This window comes from Octopus bimaculoides, chromosome 10 (genome assembly GCF_046866305.1).
Source record: "Octopus bimaculoides isolate indiv1 chromosome 10, ASM4686630v1, whole genome shotgun sequence".
Taxonomy (NCBI): domain Eukaryota; kingdom Metazoa; phylum Mollusca; class Cephalopoda; order Octopoda; family Octopodidae; genus Octopus; species Octopus bimaculoides.
The window spans coordinates 94,887,637-94,908,113 of NC_142937.1; the positions used below are offsets into that span (position 1 = coordinate 94,887,637).

Below are 20,477 nucleotides of genomic sequence, written 5' to 3' on the forward strand. Positions count from 1 at the left end.
AAAGTACACACACATACGCATATATACTTACGTGTGTGCGCGTATATGTATGTATATATATATATATATATATATATATATACACACATTTTATATATATATATATATATATATATATATATATATATATACATTTTATATGTAATATGTAATATATGTGTGTGTGTAAATATATCTATATATATTTACGCGTGCGCGCAGATACATACATACTCACAAACACACACACATATCCTCATCGTCATCAATTGTACATGTGGCCTTCTCTGCTGGCGTGGGTTGAGCAGTTTGTCCACGGTCTGAGTCATCCCTTATTATTGTGAGCTGGTGTTTCTCTAGACTGGTGCTCATACATGGCTTTTGACTTGGTCTCTACAGCTAGATACCCTTCCTATCACAGGCCAATAAGCAGACAGGTTGGATAAAGAGACTTCAGAACCTTACATGCTCTCCACTCCATTGCCAGCCATTTAATAACAGTATGTACTGAGCACATGTTGTGGATGCCAGCATTAGAGTGGTTGTCCTCACTCACCAGTTACTCTTGAGGGAGAGCAATCGGTCTCCTTACCATTGTAGGACTACTTCGGGGGGGGGGGGGCTTGTACACAGGTAACATAGAGAGTATTCAGTGATTTAAAGACATGCAGACCAAGGGGGGGAGACATAGATTGTTTTGGGAGAGCAATACTAGCAGTAAGTGGAGGTGGAGCAGCTGTGTAAGTGCTGAGAGTACTCAATAACCTGGGGCATGTGCATTTGCTGCTGGAGTGGCCAGACATAATATTAGAAGAGAGAGAGGGAGAGCAATGATATCAGAAAGACAATGGAAGTTGGGTGAAAGGAGCAGTAATATGATGTAGGTGATAATTTGTGGTGGGGTTGGGTAGGGAATGACATTAACTGAGGGGCCAAAGGTATGGATGGGTGGTAATAGAAATGGCCCTGGGGGAGGAGAGAATGATGGCTGGTAAATCAGAAGGGCAAAAGAAGCCAAACAGATGCACTAGAAAGAAGGAATTACAGAATGGTTTAATGAAGTCTTTGATATACAGGTCGAGGGAAAATGGAATGGTGGACCAATGCAGTTTCTTATACACAGGTCAGGTGAAAGGAGAGGGTGGACCAATGCAGTCTCCAATATACAGGCCTAGTAAAGGGTGAAGGAGTCAGAGTGATGAGAATGATGCAGTCAGTACTGGTGGTAGGAGAAAGAGAGAAACTGGTTTAAAAGAGGAGCAAGGGTGAGCAATAGAGTGATGTGAGTAGAGGGAGACAGCAAGATGTACGATGTACACTTGGCAGAGCACAAGGTCCCCCAATCTCTAAACACTATTTTTGTGTTTGCTTTCTGCAATACTACAAATTGCAAAACAATAGTCCTTTGTCCTCCCCTCCACGAGTGGCAGCATCTTCAGATCAGCCTTAACTGCTTCATCCCAAGTTGTCCTTCGTCTCAGCCTTCCACAAGTTCCATTGAATTCCTGGCACCTCTTCATGCAACTATCATCATTCATATGTACCCCAGGCCCCTATTAATACAGTCTTCTCTTTTGCACACAGCACTTCATTCTTCTGATGCCCAAGTTTTCCTCGCAGTACACTTGTATTCTGGCATTCATGCACACTAACAATGCACATCCAACAGAGCATCCTTGTTCCATTCCCTTCTAGCCTCTTTGCAAGGTTTTCTACACTCAAGGCCCACGTTTCACTTCTATGCAGCATTGCAGTTCAAATGCAAGTGCCACACGATCTACCCCATTGTTGTGAACAGCAATAATAGTTACATGATATCAATGACTTGCAGGAAAGTCATTGACATGGAAAATCTGTAGAGATGGCCTTAACAAGTTACATAAACATATATGTAAACACAGAAATATATATACATGCAAAAATTATATGTATATGTATGTATGACTGATGATCACTTAAAGTAAAAGGAAAGTTGTGGAAGAGAGAGACCCAGGAAAACATGGGATGATGTTTTGAAGGCTGATCTCAAAATGTTGAATCTTACGAAACGGATGACAGAGGACCGAGATATGTGGCGCATTGTTATACTCAAGAAGAGCTGCCCACCACAACAAAATTGAAATTCTAAAACCAAGGTGCCACGTACAAAGGACTGGTGTGGGTGCTGGTGCCATTTAAAAAAAACACCTGTAATGGTGCCACATAAAAAGCACCTAGTACACTCTGTGGTGTGGTTGGTGTAAAGAAGGGCACCCAGTCATAGAAACCAAGCCAAATTGGACTATGGCACCTGAGGCAACCCCTGGCTTTACCAGTTCCTGTCAAGCCATCCAACCCATGCCAGCACGGAAAACAGACATTAAATGATGACAATGAGGATGATTATATATATGTGTGTGTGTAGTAAGGCTTCAACAAGTTGAATAGCTCTTGATCAGCGAAGAGAGTAAAGATGATGTTATAATAAGACCCACAATTCTTGTTAAATACAGCTACCCAGGGAGCAGGACATAAATTGATGACGATGATGATGATGATGGTAAAACACATTGAATGATCAGATATGTTAATGGTCACTTCTAATTTCAATCTAATAATGAATTCTAATGATTGGCATATAATGTGAAAAAATAAAATATAGTAAATTTCATACAACAATAAAATTTGAACACATAATCTCAAAGACAACAAACTGTTTGCTTTAGTCATTTCAGCAATGATGGCATGTATTGTAGAGATGTTGGTCCCCATCTGCTGAGTCTATATATAGTCAGAGTGGCAATTGTGATATTGCCTCTATATCGAGATTGGCAAGTGGCTACGATTGGCAAGTTGTCTTATCAATTTTTGTGCAGTAAATATTCATGGAGCAAATGTTTGCTTGACAGAAGAAGAAGAAAAGAAAAGAAACATTTTATTGTCCTTCCACTAATGAATGCTTTCCATGGCATTTTTTCTTCCAAATTTCTTGTCTGAACGTTTGAACCACATGCTCTGATTTGCTGTTTCAAACAAAGAAATCAGATGACATGAAATGCAGAACATCTACTGGGTGCTGATCTTTCTCACTCTATTAACTCTTAAAGTACTGCTGTACTTTCTCTGTACTCTCTCCATCCTCTTATAAACTAAAGATCTTGATGGAATGCTTTTACACCTGTTTACAATTCATAAAATGTAACCATTGCATGAATGTGGATAAAACTTACTGTGGTATGATATAACGATTGTTGGTGTACGTTGTGAATGTGATTTCTCCCTCATGTCATGTCATTTCCATCTTGTCCAATTAGGCTGAATACAGGTAAAATTGATTATACATGGATGTTTTTACATATATTTACAAGATATTGATTCCTATGCACAGGTTGTGTTTGGTCAACAATAGACCCAGAAAATCTCATACCGGAATCAGATTCTGGTGCTGCTTCCATTGACTCTTGTCTGTTTCAATTAAGGACACCATTTGACCGTCTTCATAATTGTGTCACAAAACCATTTAGTTTTGTTTCAACAATCCCTGACAAATACTGATCATTCAATATATAATTTGTAGGAACCTTTTGTCTGTGCATCCTCCATTTGATTATAGTTTGGCAGTGATAATAATGACCAGGCAACACTACTTCTGCTCGCAGTTTTCCAACTGTCATTCCACCAAAGAATGCTTTCCGTGGCAGGTTTAACAAATTCCTTTTGTGAATGTTTGAACAAAGTGCTCTGAAGTGAAATGTTGAATGTCCATCTAATTGAAAATTTGTTGTTTAAATTGACTTCCACTGTTGGATCTAATTCTTTCAGACAGTCTTTCAATGGTGAATATTTTATGGTTAAATGCTTCATTATTAGTTAGCTGTCTTGTGAATAAATACCAAAAAATTTTCCAGATTCCTATCTTGTTTTGTGTGTGTGTGTGTGTGTGTGTGTGTGTGTGTGTGTGTGTGTGTGTGTGTATTATATACTACACTCTCGGAGTGGTTGGCGTTAGGAAGGACATCCAGCTGTAGAAACTCATTCAAATCCGATTAGAGCCTGGTGTAGCCATCTGGTTCACCAGTCCTCAGTCAAATCGTCCAACCCATGCTAGCATGGAAAGCAGACGTTAAACAATGACTTGTCACTGTCATACAAGCAGTGTCATTCATTTCCAGTCATGGGGAAATAGAACATTACTGGGAGTGAGAGATCCCCAAATGGCTGTCATAGCATCCATCTAAAAGTGGAACAAATTGATTCAAAACCATTGATTTCACATGCTCACAGGTCATCTCAGTTCCGCCTGTCACTCTGTACTAATCGTAGAGACTCAGAGAAAGGGGTACCTGGTGTTTTGCAATAATCCAATAAGGCAGAGACGTCTCTTTATGTTGACCTCATTTGTCATTGCATCTACTCAAAGTTCTAGAGCAATGGAAGAAGAATGGCAATGTGTGCATACTTAACCAGTCGATTAGGTCTGTAACAGGACTGAACAGTCATCTGAGAGGTCATGAATGGAGAGTCAGAAATGCCAATGTCAATGAGGAAGCACAAAATGACAGCAATCATCTGTGAAGGTGAAGTAATCATTGTGTGTGCGTGTGCATGCGTGTGTGTGTGTGAGCCCATGCACATGTGTGCATGTGTGTGTGTGCATGACCTTGTCTTGACATTGTGTGATAGTTGTAAACGAGTGTCACTCTCATACAAGCAGTGTCGTTCATTTCCTTCTGTGGAAACCTGTCCAGTCATGGGGAAATAGAACATTACTTGGAAACAAGTGAGAGTTAGCGACAGGAAGGACATCCAGACATTGAAAATCTGCCTCTGTGAATTCAATCTGACCCATGCAAATATGGAAAAGTGAACATTAACACATTAATGATGATGATGATGACGATGACGACAATGACGATGTAACATATGGAAATTCTGAGACTGAATCAATGACAAAATGCCATTGGTCCAGCATTGCTGATATGGATTTGTTGCTGTGGTCCAGATGTTTTATCAAGTTCGTTAGCAATTAATCAACATGGTGCATATGACTTGTCTATGACATCTCTACATCAAACCAATTGTCGTATCTAGGACTGATTTGTTTCATTCAGGCCATGGCTCTTACAAATTTCATTTTGTTGAGTAAGACTTTTTATTTTGTAATATTTTTAGAATTAATTACTCTATAAAAATCGGACTCCAAAACTAATAAACTCCCAGGATAATTAATTGCATCACTTTTTATCCCGCATTTTCGGAGATGTTTGTCTTCCCTATTTAGGTTTCCTGGCCAACCATTAACGATGTTAAATGACGATGATGATGATGATGGTAATGATGACAATTTCAGGACTGATTCCATTTCTTTGGCAGTGACTGACATTTCCATTCATAACTTCCATGTCGTTCAAATCCGGATGCAAAATGAATTCCATGACTTACATTAAAATCAGCCGAGTGTGTGATTAAGCTCAGTCCTGCAGCACGGCACCTCAAGCAAATGTCTGCAACTATAGCTCTAGGTGAACCAATGTCTTGTGAGTAAATTTGGTAGATGGAAACTGTGTGGAAGCCTGTCAAGTGTATGGGTGTGTGTATGTTTTTGTGTTTGTCCTCCCACAGCTTGACAACTGGTGTTGGTTTGTTTACATCTCTGTAACATAGTGGTTCGGTTAAAGAAGCTGACAAAGTAAGTACCAAACTTAAAATAAGTACTGGGGTCCATTTATTCGACTAACCCCACAAGATAGTGCTCTAGCATGGCTGCAGTCCAATGACTTGCAAAAGTAAAAGAGGTTGAATTGGCAGTCTTCATAATCCATTAGCAATTCCTTGTTTCACCATACTAAATATATTTGTATGACACCAATAACATTGCCCAACCATGCAGCGGCTGAGATGTATATACTGGTATATACTGAGATGTATACACTGGTATATACTGAGATGTAAACACTGGTATATACTGAGATGTATATACTGGTATATACTGAGATGTATACACTGGTATATACTGAGATGTATATACTGGTATATACTGAGATGTATACACTGGTATATACTGAGATGTAAACACTGGTATATACTGAGATGTATACACTGGTATATACTGAGATGTATATATACTGGTATATACATCTCTGATGAGAGAAATATGTGTGTATTATTATTAGCAGCATGTGATCAGTGATTAATTCAAAATGTTACCCATATATGAATCCATTAAATTGGTGAAGGTCAGATATAATTGGTAATTATCTATTTGCAACCATCAATGTTGATACGCATTCAATATTTTACACAAATGAACCAATCAATGCTCAACTCCGCTTTGATGTTGTCACAGAAGTGCAACCGTGATGCATCTGCTGCCAAAACGACTGGCAAATTTCTGTAGTAATGCGAGACTTGTGTCTTCAATTAATCACTTGACCGTTCAACTCATCAAAACTTCAGCAACAATCCTTACTTTAAATAGTACCTTTTTTGTTTGTTTGTTTGTTTGTTAAATTGACATTTCAAGTCATGACTATTTAACTGATAAAATATTATTTTTAAATTATTCAAATATTCTTCATCTGTTGCCATGGTAACAATGGTATCATCCACATACAGAGCACAATGCTCTAATACTGATAACATTTCATTAACTGGAAAATTTTAAATGACATTCATTTGTACTTGTAAAGAGCAAAAGGTATATTTATCAGGAATAAATTTTGTGAGTCTTCTATTAACTCAAACTGTTAAATAATCATTTTTTAAACTGATATGCCCAAGTTTTACCCACCCTCCAGTTTATAGAATAATTCATTGTATCTTGGCACTGAATTTACGAGCTTTTGAATTCCTGTCGTTCTCTCAATCCCATTAGAAATAAGAGAGATTTTGATGAAATGCTGTGAGACCAGTATAAAAGTCATTAAAACATAATCAGTGCATGAATTTGGATAAAACTGGCTGATATGATGTGATACTCACTGTTGATGTACATAATTGAGAATGTGGTTGTTACCTGTTGTCATGTCACTTTTACTTGCCGAAGTAGGTTGAATACAAGTAAGTTGATTATACGGAAGTATAGTCACACATATTTGCAATATGTTGATCTGTTTTGCAGTTAGCCTCTGTAACTTGGTTAGTTGCACAACTATTATCAGAAAAAAGCATTCTGAAGTGTCCCTTCATCTCCTCTACTGATGTAATGCCATGTTCACAGGCAAACCTCATGGATTATCTGGACAAAAATTTCATTAGGAAAATGTTGAAGAAAATACTCAATGGACTTTGCTTATAAAAGGTTTGTGGGACTCTCACTAACGAAAGCATTGATGTAATGATCAAATATACAACCAGTCTACACCTGCTCAGAATCAATAAATCTTAATACCAAATACATCACTGGTGTCTACAAATAACACTGTTATTTCTCTCTGATTATTTTCTCCAAGTTAAAGCTCTCTTTCTCTAACTAAATCATTTATATATATAATTATGAATGAATAACATCACTAAATCCTAACTCACAGCCAGAGGTATACCTGTCATAATGCTGGAAAGTTCTTTCTAAAGTGAGGTTAAATTTTGTTTCTCACATGGAAGATATTTCTCCCAAACAACAACAACAACACTGCCAAACCCTTTGTCATTTAAACCAGCCATATCTGATCTAATTATTCTACCTGTTTTATGTTCAAACTCACCAGATCTGACCTCTCACACCTCCCCTACAATGTCATTCTCAAAATAAAGAGTCACATCATCAAAATCTCAACGGTATGATGCATGATTAAGTCAAAACAATCATCATCATCATCATCGTCGTTTAACGTCCTCTTTCCATGCTGGCATGGGTTGGACAGTTTGACTGTAGAAAGGATTATTATTATTATTATTATTATTATTATTATTATTACCATTTTCATTTGATGTCACATATACATTTATAAAAAGATTTATTTTTCTACATGAATAACATTTTTTCCCCCTTATGTGAACAATATTTTTCTGAGTTTCTCTGTGGTTGATTTGACACTTTACACAAACTTTCTTTTATTTTATATTTATCTGAAATTTGTCACAAATAGCTTTGAATTTGATATTTTTAATATAATTCAATCATCATCATCATCAATAATAGTGTAAAAAAATATTCCTATTGGCCTAGTAAACCCATTCTGTCAAAAATGACAGCATTTTAAAATAAATAAGCTCAAATTAAAATGAAATAAACACACACACACCCTACCACTGATATAGATACATACTTGACTTAGTGAGGATAATAGGTTTTTTTTATGAAAATTCTTTCAAGAATTGAATTCAAAGAGTTTGAAAATTTTCATCCCTAAAAGGAGTTTAACAGTGAACTTCATGATAAAAAATTTATGTAAACAATAGATATAATAAATGCCTAATTTAGCAGAAAAGAAATATATATTACATGTGTGTGAGTATAATTGTCTCTCACAGGTGTCTATGTATGATGTGTTTGTGTACTTGGAAGAGGTTGTTTTTTTTTACTTTTGTTGTTCCGATTAACTTTTGCAGCTTGAATTTTGAAGAGCAGAACTAAAGATGGAAAATATTTCAAAGTCTATGAATGAGTCTTAATCACCTACAATGCCAGTTTATCTTCCTTTCTTCTGTTTCCCTTCCACTACCAGAACACTTTAGTGGGACAGCGAAAAAAAAAAAAAAAATAGATATACTTACATATAAATACACAATCAAGTTTATTATAACAGACTACACTCTCAGAGTGGTTGGCGTTAGGAAGGGCATCCAGCTGTAGAAAGTTTGCCAGATCAGAATGAGTGTTGTGCAGCCTTCTGGCTCACCAGTGCTCAGTCAAATCGTCCAACCCATGCCAGCATGGAAAGTGGACAGCTTTAACAAGAACAGATTTTGCAACAAATTTTGTGTTCCAACTCAAATACATTTGGATTAGGTTGTAGGTTAATAATGGTTTCTTGGTACATAGAAAATATGTTTCTCAATTTGTCATGATTTTGTTTTGTTCCTGCATTTAGTGGAGAATGAATATTATTTGTGCATCTGATTCCATTTCAGAAAATTTCAACCAAGTGGGCTACTTTTCTTTCAGTAGTCTACAAAGTAGATTTCTTTTTAGCCTAGATTTGTGAAATATTGTGAAGAGAAATACTTGACAAAATTATATGACAAACGGGGAAAATCTACTGGAATTATTTGATGGAAAAACAATCTGTCAGAAATAAAATAATGTTGACAAGTTGAACTATTATTAATAATAATAATAATTGACTGCAAGAATTCATTGCGGGGGTTCTTGAAGCAGGACCAGTAAACAAGTGTCACCCTAGTCCGCTGGCTGTGGACAGCTGACACATTCTATCACACCCAGCAAAATAAGCTGTGAGTTTTCATATGATGATGATGATAATAATAAAAATGATTTCAAATTTTGGTACAAGGCCAGCAATTTGAGGGGAGAGGGTTAAGTTGATTAGATCGACCCCAGTATGCAACTGGTACTTATTTTACCGACTCTGAAAGGATGAAAGGCAAAGCTGACCTGGGCGGAATTTGAATTCAGAATGTAGTTATGGCCGAAATACCACTAAGCATTTCATTGATTCTGCCAGCTCCCTGCTTTAATAATAATAATAATAATAATAATAATAATAATAGAACTTCTGATGAAACCTTGCACTTAAATTTTATAGAGAGTGATTTTGGTGAGAGCTTTTCTGATAATGTCAACCTCCACATGGCTCCTGTGACTACAAAGGAGAGCAAAGGGTTAGAAGTATTTCCAATTCTCAAACCTTTCCTTGATTAAGACCAAGGCATGGATCATAATATCTAAATGCTCAACCCCGTTCTGCAACACCTTGGCCAAGTGTCTTCTATTATAACAACAAAAGCAATCCTTTCTACTCTAGGCACAAGGCCTGAAATTTGTGGGGAGGAGGATGAGTCAATTACATTGACCCCTGTGCACAACTGGTACTTATTTCATTGACCCTAGAGGGACGAAAGGCAAAATCAACCTCAGCAGAATTTGAACTCAGAACATAGCAACAGAGGAAATGTTACTAAGCAGTTTGTGCAGCATCCCAATGAATCTGCCAGCTTAATATAATGATGATGGTGATGATGAAATCATAAATATTTATGAGGTGAAAATCTCAACAAATAATAAAAATAATTAGATAATTAATTATGACAAATAATGATTAAATTTCTGTTTCCCACATCCAGCACCATTGTTGTAGCAGAACAAAAGAAAATTTCAATTTCAACACCTACAGATATTACCTTTTAATCATAGTGTATTGTTAAATTGAAGTAATCTTTTCTACTCTAGGCACAAGGCCCGAAACTTTTGGGGAGGGGGTCAGTCAATTAGATCCACCCCAGTATGCAACTGGTACTTAATTTATCAACTCTGAAAGTATGAAAGGTAAAGTCGACCTCAGTGGAGGTTGAACTTAGAATGTAAAGACAGACGAAATGCCACTAAACATTTCGCCTGGTATGCTAACGTTTCTGCCAGCTTGGCACCTTTGAATTGAAGCAATTCTTCCAGAAATTAGTATTCACACCTGGAAAAAAAAAAAAAAAAAAAAAAAAAAGAAATGCAAAAGTAAAACTGCTACATACATAAGGTTTTCATTTAGCAGTGCAGGACCATATATATATATATATAATATTTGATTGGAGGATATGTTAACCGCATGAAGGGATAGCTGCATCCATGGAAATACTGGTTCAATACCTAGTATTTTGGGGGAATGAATTTCCTCAAAATAATAGGTATATATAAAGCATATAGTTTATATCCATTTAAAAGAAGAGAACAAAATGGAGATTAGGAAGTTAATAATTGTTTATTATTAACAAATTGGTCACCTTCGCTTCTTATAGCTATTTTAATTAATAGGGCCGTAAAAAGCGAAGATGAGCAATTTGTTGTTAATAATAAACGATTATCAACTTCCTAATCTCCATTTTGTTCTCTTCTTTTAAATGGTTATAAACTATATATATATATGTATATATATATATATATATATATATATATATATATATATATATGGGAGAATATACGAAAAAACAGCAACAGACGAGGACAGGTGGTGTAAATAACAAAAGGATGTATTAGCATGATGCTCAGGAATACGGAAAATCTTTGACGTTTCGAGCTACGCTCTTCAACAGAAAGAATACGGAGACAAGGAGAAAAACATGGAGAGAAAAAAATTGAATAGTGTTCAGCCAACGGTCAATCTGAGAGAGAGAGAGAGAGAGAGAGAGAGAGAGAGAGAGAGAGAGAGAGGGAGGAGGAGGAGGGGGGAAGGGTGGAGAGATCGAGGGGAGAAAGACAGATACATGCACGTGACACAAACATGGTAAAGATGCATGTGAAATACATGTGAGAAAGTTAGAGCATGCACCTGTCCAACATAAAATATATCAAATGTCACATGTAAAGAAGTTTTCACCCTTATAAGGGTGATACCACCCTTTAGATTTCTCTAACCTACCCAAGTATTGTCAACATGCAACTTAGAATCTCCAGGCCAAGAACATTAATCACTTTGATCTCTGCAATCTGAGAGGACTTACAGTTGCCATAGGCACAGCTCATTTCTCCCCCCAAAAGTAGAAGCAAATATCCAAAACAGCTGTCAAGATAAGACTATTACATCATTCCATTTGTTTATTTGAATTCCATGTAAATGCATTCATTAAGCCTACTTGCATTTATCTGCCCTTTTTTACCTCCAGACCTACTCAACAAAGACTGTTGTTATGGCTGACTTTCAACATTGGAGCCACCTGTCTTGAATGAAGGAGCTGGAATTTTAAGTTCTCATTTATCTGAGCATTACTTTGTGAATGTCTATACCATGCCTACTTTAGCATTCTCCAATTCTCTCTCTCGAGGGTTCATTATATGTATCTTACACACACATATACATACATGCATATGTATGTATACATACATATATACACGCACATGTATGTATACATGTATCTGAATCTATACGTATTACACCAACAAACAAAATCAGAGCTAAAACCTTAAGGTAAGCTATTCATCCTCGACACACCTGAGACCTTTAAGCAAATATTTATGTAAGGACAGGACCCAGTTGATCCTTGGTAACTGTCCCACCCAGAAATAATAAAACTCCAAGAGAGGAATTGATCCTATAATCATTAAGTTAGCAGTCCAACATCTTGTTTACTCAGACATTCCATTATATAGTAGAGATGAGAGAGAAAGAGGTGGGGGGGGGTTTGTCTGATGAGGGAAAAAGAGGTGGGGGGTTGTCTGCTGAGAGAAAGTGGGGGGGTTGTGTGATGAGAGAGAAAGAGGTGGAGGTTTGTGTGATGAGAGAGAAAGAGGTGGGGGTTTGACAGTGTTATAGAATATTGTAGTGGACTTCTTCCAACTACATTTATTTACATCCTTAAGCTGCTCTTTGGTAGGTCATAGTATAAAACTTAGTGGTACTATATCATGGTAGCAACCAATATCTGTTTTCACTGAATACTTCCATGACAATTTCATTGTGCCAATGTCTCATTGCCTGGCACAGAGCCAACTTCCTCAATACTAGACTCCTTCCTGTTGAGGGGTTGTCTTGCAAATTACTTGGTCAACTCACTGGTGCTGGTACAATGTACACTGCCGTAAAGCGGTTGGCATTAGGAAGGGCATCTAGTCATAGAAACCATGCCAAAGTAAACATTGGGGCTTGGCATCTAATCGTACCAAAGAAGAAATTGGAACCAGCTCTTCTAACCCATGTCAGTATGGAAAACAGTGATGATGATGATGATGATGATGATGATGATGATGATGTAACAGTTTCTTCACTATTTTCACAGCAGATACTGTTCTAAATGGAATACACATCAATATTTTCGTGTCTGTCCATGTAGGCATATCATCACTATTAAAATGGAACCTTAAGATAGGTGTTGCTCTCTAACAGAATGCAGATTTCATCAAGTGGTACCAACTGTTATTGGCTCAAGCATGAATACATTCTCTGAGACTTACTAAACATGCCTTCAGATGTGTCTTAAATGGAGACCCTAGATCCTTCTTCTTTCCTAATATAATCAGCCACCCCTCTTCATATATAGTCTTCTTGTAACGATTTCTCTTTAATCATTTTTCATTACTTCCATCACATCCCTTGTAAAATCTTAACATGATGTTGATGTAGCATCCTGTATTCTGATACCTTGGAGTCAACAACAGACTCAGCCATTGTTTTCTTTTCCTTATTTTACATTGTAATTGTCATCATCACTATCATTGTTTTAGCATCATTTTTCTATGCTTGTTTGGCTCAGACAGAATTCATTTCGGTAGATTTTCTATGGCTGGACATGTTTTCATGGAAGACTGGATAAAAAGAACACCACTTGTATGATGACTATGTTCATTTTACAAGTTTTGTGCAATGTCAAAGCAAGGAGACGCAAATACAACCAGGCACACACACAAAATCATTGTCTTAACATTCAATTTTCCATGCATGCATGAGTCAGACAGAATTTGTTGAGGCAGATTTTCTATGGCCGGATGCACTTCCTGTAGCCAATCATCAGCTGTATCCAAGCAAGGTATTTCCCTAAAGCTGAAGGTGTCTTCATGGAAGGCTGGAAATGAATCATACCACTTGTACGGCAGTAACACTCATTTATAACGCTCATGCAATGTCTGGACCAAGAGACAGTAAAACACATACACACACATATATATACACATACACAATGGGTTTCTTTCAGTTTCTGTTTACCAAACCCACTCACAAGGCTTTGGTCAGCCTGAGGCTATAGTAGAAGATACTTGCTCAAGGTGCCATTAACTAGGACTGAACTCCAGATCAAGTGGTTGGGAGGTAAACTTCTTAACTCCTATCATGAATTTTTTTCTTGATTTTCAGAAATTTCGTACCGGATGCTAACAACTTCAGACCAAGCCAAAAAAATCGCAAATAAATCTACTTCGTGTGTCTAGAACAGTCGGCTTGTTCGAGAGTCCTGACTTTAGCCAAATTACTTTGGTTTTTCAAATGGCTCTTCAAATAGTTTACAAACATGTGACTTGCTTTAAAAAAGATATTTATCGACCAAGTAATTAAATAACTTCATAACCATATTTCCCATTATTGGAGTGATTTTTCGTTTTTCATTGACAAATATAACATTGTGTATGAAATTGACATCAACCAACCGTAACATTTACAACGTTTCTACTTTTGTTCTTGACCAAAGTTGGATAGGATTCCTATACGATTACCTTCACTGCTCCCACTGGTCGTTGGACATAGAATGAGACTCTGATATTGAATAGTTTCTCGTCTTATCATTTGTACTTTAATAAAGTCTAAAGTGTTTTAATTATTATTACAAATAAACAAGCTGTTGATAACGGACCCCTTAGTATAACTACAATCATGGAAAGAAAAAAACCCCACTTCTCTCTGTTCCAGTCGTTATTGTCAATCGATAGTTTAACCAACAATTTATCGATGTTCAACGTTTATTTATTCCATCAATTTGGCGGAAAATTGTAATAATTTAAGAAGACAGATTAATGAGCCGTGCTAGGTTACCATATTCATCAGGTATATGGAACGTGTACATTTATTGATAAATATCTGTATGATCCAGAAAAAGCAAGTGTTACAATCAAGGTTTTCGCAAAAACATATACATATGTGAGTGCATGTGTGTGTGCGTGTGCGTCTGTGTATAATATACCAGTGTTTATAAATACATACATACATATGTATATATATTCATTGTGAGGGGGAGATTTAAGAAGAAACTTCTAAATAATGCACGAAGAATGAAAGAGCTCTTAACTCGGATATCGCATTAAAAAGACAATTTCTCTCCGTATATATATTTATATATAAAAGAAAAAACATACATTAAGCGAAAAAAGATTTTAAAATCAAAATCGTAGAAAGAAAATGGTTGGCGCTACGTTGTAGAATTGAATTCCATCAGTGAAATAGTGTATGTGTGTGTGTATATATATATATACATACATACATTATATATATATATATATATATATATATATATAATGTATGTATATATATATATGTTTGTATGAATATGTAAAGTAGTTGTGTGGATATATCTATCTGTATGTGTGTTTATTTGATAGATGACAATTTATTCTGCTCTTTCAAATTGTTATGAAAGCAATTATAATGAAGAGCAACAAAAAGCAAAAACACCTCTCTATGCCCCAACATCACACACACACACATATATATAAGGTAGATAGATAGATACACTGTGGTGTGATTCTGAGTGGCTATATGTAAATGTGTTTACATAAGTGTGTGCGTGTGTGTCTATATATATGTGTGTGTGTGTGTGATGTTGTGACTGTAGGATGTCGGTGATGAATGAGTTGCCATCGGAGTCCAACAGTAAACACCGAGCGCAGTATGTTTCTCAATGAATGTAGGATGAATATCGACAACATAAACAAATGTGCGATGAGGTGAGGCAGTTTAAAGTTGTGTTTTGGGGGGGAATAAAACAACAGACGTCTGCTATTATTATGAAATGGAAGGGACAGATTGGACGTCATGGAGCTTCACCTGCCACAATAAACAGACACACCACCGGACATTGGTGCAGAATACATGGAATCGTAAACTATGACGTGACAAAGAATTAGGATAGAAAACTGAAAAACTGTTCCACTTTACCATATTTTCTTGGTGGATGCTATAGAAAGTCCTATCATTAGCATCAGAACACAGCCATGTTTCAACTCCACGGTGCTACAGATGAAGGGGAGGAGAAAGGAGACAGTTATTCGCCCTTGTCCACAAAAACATTCTCTAATTACTCGACAGGTAGCGCTCCCTGTACGTCATTCATCTAATAATAGTGCAGTGGCGAAGACGGTGGCGGTGAATGCGTTCAGTGTTGATGGTGGTGATGGCGGGAGGTGTAAACACTAACGGTTCTTATGATAATAGTGGTGGTGGTGGTGGTGGTGGTGGTGGCGGTGGCGATGTAAAAACGCTCACAGTCCTTGTGATGGTGGTGGTGATGACGATCGAGGTGATTCTGTGTGATAGACATGACAACATCGCTAAATATTGCTTCTCTTAAGTGAATTTGTTAACTTTTAGGTTCCAAAATGCATATTGAGAAAAATGAAGCAGAAAGAAATGCGAGACTTGTAATGTCCTATTAGTATTGTGTATCTAATTAAGATTCAGTTGAATTAGGTACTTAAATTGAGGCACCTTGCCAGTTCGGTATAGTCCGCACAGCTCCAAGTTAGGTGAACAGAATGTAAATTAGTAACAAGGAGGTATCCTTGTTACTTATTTATGTGGGTGTGTGTATTAATATTTAGCAGAAGTAACAGAGTGGCTCAAGGTCCGAGATTTTCGTGTGTTGGCATGAATATATATATATATAAACACACACATACGTGTGAGTGTTAGTTCACACTACGAAATAAATAAAATTTATCTAACACTATACTCATGTTGTATCGATGTAATATGAAAGTAAACTTGGCTTGAAACAATTCCAGCGAAGTAAAGGCTGTGGTAAGAAGCTTGCTTCCCAACCACATGGTTCTGGGTTCAGTCTTATAGCGTGGCACACTTGTCTTCTTGGGCTGATCCAAAAGTGTGTGTGTTTGTATCTGTGTATATTCAGTTTTATTTCGAAATTTCTTGCCATTGAGTTCTTGTAGTAGCCAGCTCTTTGACAGAAAGAGGAAAAAATGGAGAGCGAATATATAGGGAGAGAGAGAGAGAGTACCAGTTGAACACTGGGTTGATGTAATCAACGCATCACCATCTCCCCCAAGCTGCCCTTGTGACAAAATTTGAATTCATTATTATTATCATAGGACATGCTCAACTGGTTAAGGTCAAACAAGTGACAAGCAAATCTGTGGTATTGAGCAGAATATTTGCTGTAGCCCATCTTTTATACCAAGACCAAGCAATGTACATGATAACACTTCCAGTCAGTTAAGATCAGGAACCATGAGAGCCATTGCCGGGTACTTTATCATCATCATCATCATCATCGTTGTTGTTGTTAAGGTTGCAAGCTGCAAGAACCATTAACATACCAAACTAAAAACACAGTGGCATTTCCTGTGGCTCTTGATGTTCTGAGTTCAAATGCTGTTGAGGTCATCTATGTTTTCGTTGTTTTGGGGGTCAATAAAATTAAGTCTCAGTCAAGCACTGGGTAAGTGGAGGACGAGGGGTCAATGTAATCGACTACCCCCCCCCCATCCTTATGCCAATGACAGAAAGCATTGTCATTAGGAAGCAGAGTTGTCACTGCATCAGACAAAATTGCTCAGCAGCATTTCATCCGAAGTTTTGTGTTCTGAATTCAAAACTTATCTAAGGCTGATTTTGTTTTTCAGCTTTTGGGTAAGATGTTGACAGAATAAGTACCAGATATGTTCTGGGGTTGATGTAAATGACTTATGACTTGTCCCCCTCCCCCAAATTTTAGGTCTTGTAGAAGGGGTATTATTTATGCCTTTATTGGCCACAAGAGGCAAAACATAGAGGGGACAACCAAGGACAGACAAAGGGATTAAGTCAATTACATCGACTCCAGTGCATAACTGGTACTTATTTTATCGACCCCGAAAAGATGAAAGGCAAAGTCGACCTCAGCAGAATTTGAACTCAGAACGTAAAGACAGACGAAATACCGCTAAGCATTTCACCCGGCATCCTAACGACTCTGTCAACTCGTTGCCCTTAAGCAAGGGTTATTATTAATGACACTGAACTGGCAGCATCCTTTGCACTCAAGACAAACAAACCCAACAGTATTTCGTCTGTCTTTATGTTCTGAGTTCAAATTCTGCTGAGGTCGACTTTGCCTTTCATCCTTTCGGGGTCAATTAAATAAATACCCAATTGAACACTGAGGTTGATGTAATCAACTAGCCTCCTCCCCTTCAGGTTTGTACTTATTGTAGAAAGTGTTATTATCATCATCATCATCATCATCATTATTACTATTATTATTATTATTATTATTATTATTATTATTATTATTATTAAGGTGGTGAGCTGGCAAAATTGTTAGCATGCTGGGCAAAATGCATAACAGCGTTTTGTCCATCCTTTCATTCCGAGTTCAAATTCTGTCAAATTCAACTTTACCTTTCATCCTTTTGGGGTCAATGAAATAAGAACCAGTTATGCACTGGGGTTGATGTAATCGACTGTCCCCCTCTGCCCCAAATTTCAGGCCTTTGCCTATAGTAGAAAGGATTATTATTATTACTATTATTATTATTATTATTATTATTATTATTATTATTATTATTATTATTATTATCATTATCATTATTATTATTACAACAGTCTGGAAATAATTTTCTCTGTAAATCATTCTATGAAGAACGCTCCTCTCCAACCCTTATAACTCTCTTCTGCTTACTGCATATTATCCACGTTTTACTTTCTATTGAAATCGTTTCTGTTAACTGACCCCAATTCTGCCTTCCTTGAATGTCACTGTTTGCGTTTCATATGGAAAACAACAAATTATTGAATATTTTAACACTCTATTCTTTTCCCTGTTTACCGAAACGATTATGCAGTGATTTCTCCAACACATGAATGAGATTGTATAACAACTGTGCGACAAGGAAATGTATTCATTAAAATAAATGTTGTTACTGTGTTATTAACGATGATGGTATTTAGAGCAGAGGGTGTGTGCAAACAACATTTAACACAAACTACAGAACTACACAATCGGTTTTTTATTGGTCAAACAACAACAATATCTTCAGGGCTTGTGTAAAATGTAAAAGGCAAATGTGATTAATTAAGAATGTGAGTAATTAAGACATTTCAGCGGATTTTTTTTGGAAAGTTTTCTTGTATTATGTCTGCTTATCAAACAGCCATTCCTGCCCCGTGGGTTATCTTCTAGGACAGCTACAGAGGCTTAAATCTGTAAATATAATAAATTCTCTAAATATAGTAAATTAGAACTAAAGGAATTAAAGAAGGTTATAAAGATTTTAATCTTTGCTGAATCCTTGACAGGGTTTCAATTTCTGGTTGAAGCTATTTCAATTCATTTATGTAAGAAATGTCTTTTGAAAGGATATTTACATCACAGCTTCCTATTTCTAGTAAAATGAAAATAAAAATCTCACTATTTGAGCTTAGAAAAAATGAAACTTATTGTTGAAATCAGAAATTACTATTGAACTGTCTGGATCTGAAATATGCTGGACTAAATGTGTTAGTTTATTTGATATGCTACCCCCTTATTCTAAGTTCAAATCCATTTAAGATCATCTTTACTTTTTTTTTCCGTTTAAATGATAAGTAATTGGTATTTAATTGACATGTGGGTCTTTTTAAAGCATTATACTCCTTCCCTTTGTCTGTAATTTCTTCAAAAGATATTCAGTAGTCAAAATGCATGAATATCAAAAGTTTTTAGCCAAATAGCGTTATCTACCAAATAAGAATTATCTTCCTTAGCTCATAGTAAATGCTTGAATTCTCTCCCTTACATCGAGGAATGGAAGAAATAATGGTTCAGTGTTGCTGTGTTGGAACGTTAAGCAGTAAAATCTCAACGAGAATAGAAAGTAGATTATTGGTTACAAGAGAGTCGTGATTCAGTGTTTTGTCAGAATCGTCGGTTGTATATTTTAGAGTGAAGTCAGGACAGCTACCCTGTCTTACATTACTTAGTTTCTTGGTTTTAAAATAATATCCGGATATTTATGTCAAAATGACAGAAGTTATCAAAAACTGGACAGAACTTGAAATTGTGATCTATTGACAATCGATTCGATATTAAATGCCGCTAAGCATTTTTTACCCTGGCGCCCTGACAATTCTGTTGGCTCACCATTTTAGCATGCCTAGACATTAATAGCACTTAGTTATGGCTTTCAGCCACAGACTGGTGAAGCTGCTTCAATTCTAGTTGGTTCTGTTAAGAACTAATTGATCTGTAATAAATATAAGCACTCTTGTTTATCTTAAAAGAAAGCAAAAGATACTTTTGAATTTTCAGGAAAATAGCACAACACTAACCACTGATTCACATTTTTAGTTAAAAACCTGAAATGTGATAATCTTCATATATATAGCTTTGTTATTTTAAAATACACAAAGGTGGGTGAGGTAGCAGAATTTTTAGCAAGCTGGGAAAAATGCTTAGCGCCATTTTACCACTTTTATGTGCTGAGTTCAAACTCTGCCAAGGTCAACTTTGCCTTTCATCCTTTTGGGGTCAGTGTAATTGACTGGCCCCTTCCTGCAAAGTTTCAGACCTTTATGCCTGTTAGAGAAAGGATTTTAAAATACACAGAGGGCAACAGTCTTGTTGTTGTCTCTAGTTTTTTGCCTTACACATAGAAACACAAACACACAAGTCAATGTAATACGTGAGTGTGTCTGCGTCAGTGTCTGATGTGTGTGAGTGTGTGCATCATCATC

The 20,477-nt window shown here is 36.5% G+C and overlaps 1 protein-coding gene across 1 annotated transcript in view; it reads right to left on the reverse strand.

Annotated features, from left to right (window-relative positions):
* LOC106877200 (ubiquitin carboxyl-terminal hydrolase 46) overlaps positions 1-15,794 on the reverse strand; it is a 50,989-nt gene extending 35,195 nt beyond the window's left edge. Inside the window, exon 1 of the mRNA XM_014926045.3 lies at positions 15,705-15,794. Within this exon, the coding sequence (XP_014781531.1) occupies positions 15,705-15,707 (3 nt within the window). The 5' untranslated portion in view covers positions 15,708-15,794. The remainder of the gene's footprint in view (positions 1-15,704) is intronic.
* Positions 15,795-20,477: the final 4,683 nt, after the last annotated feature.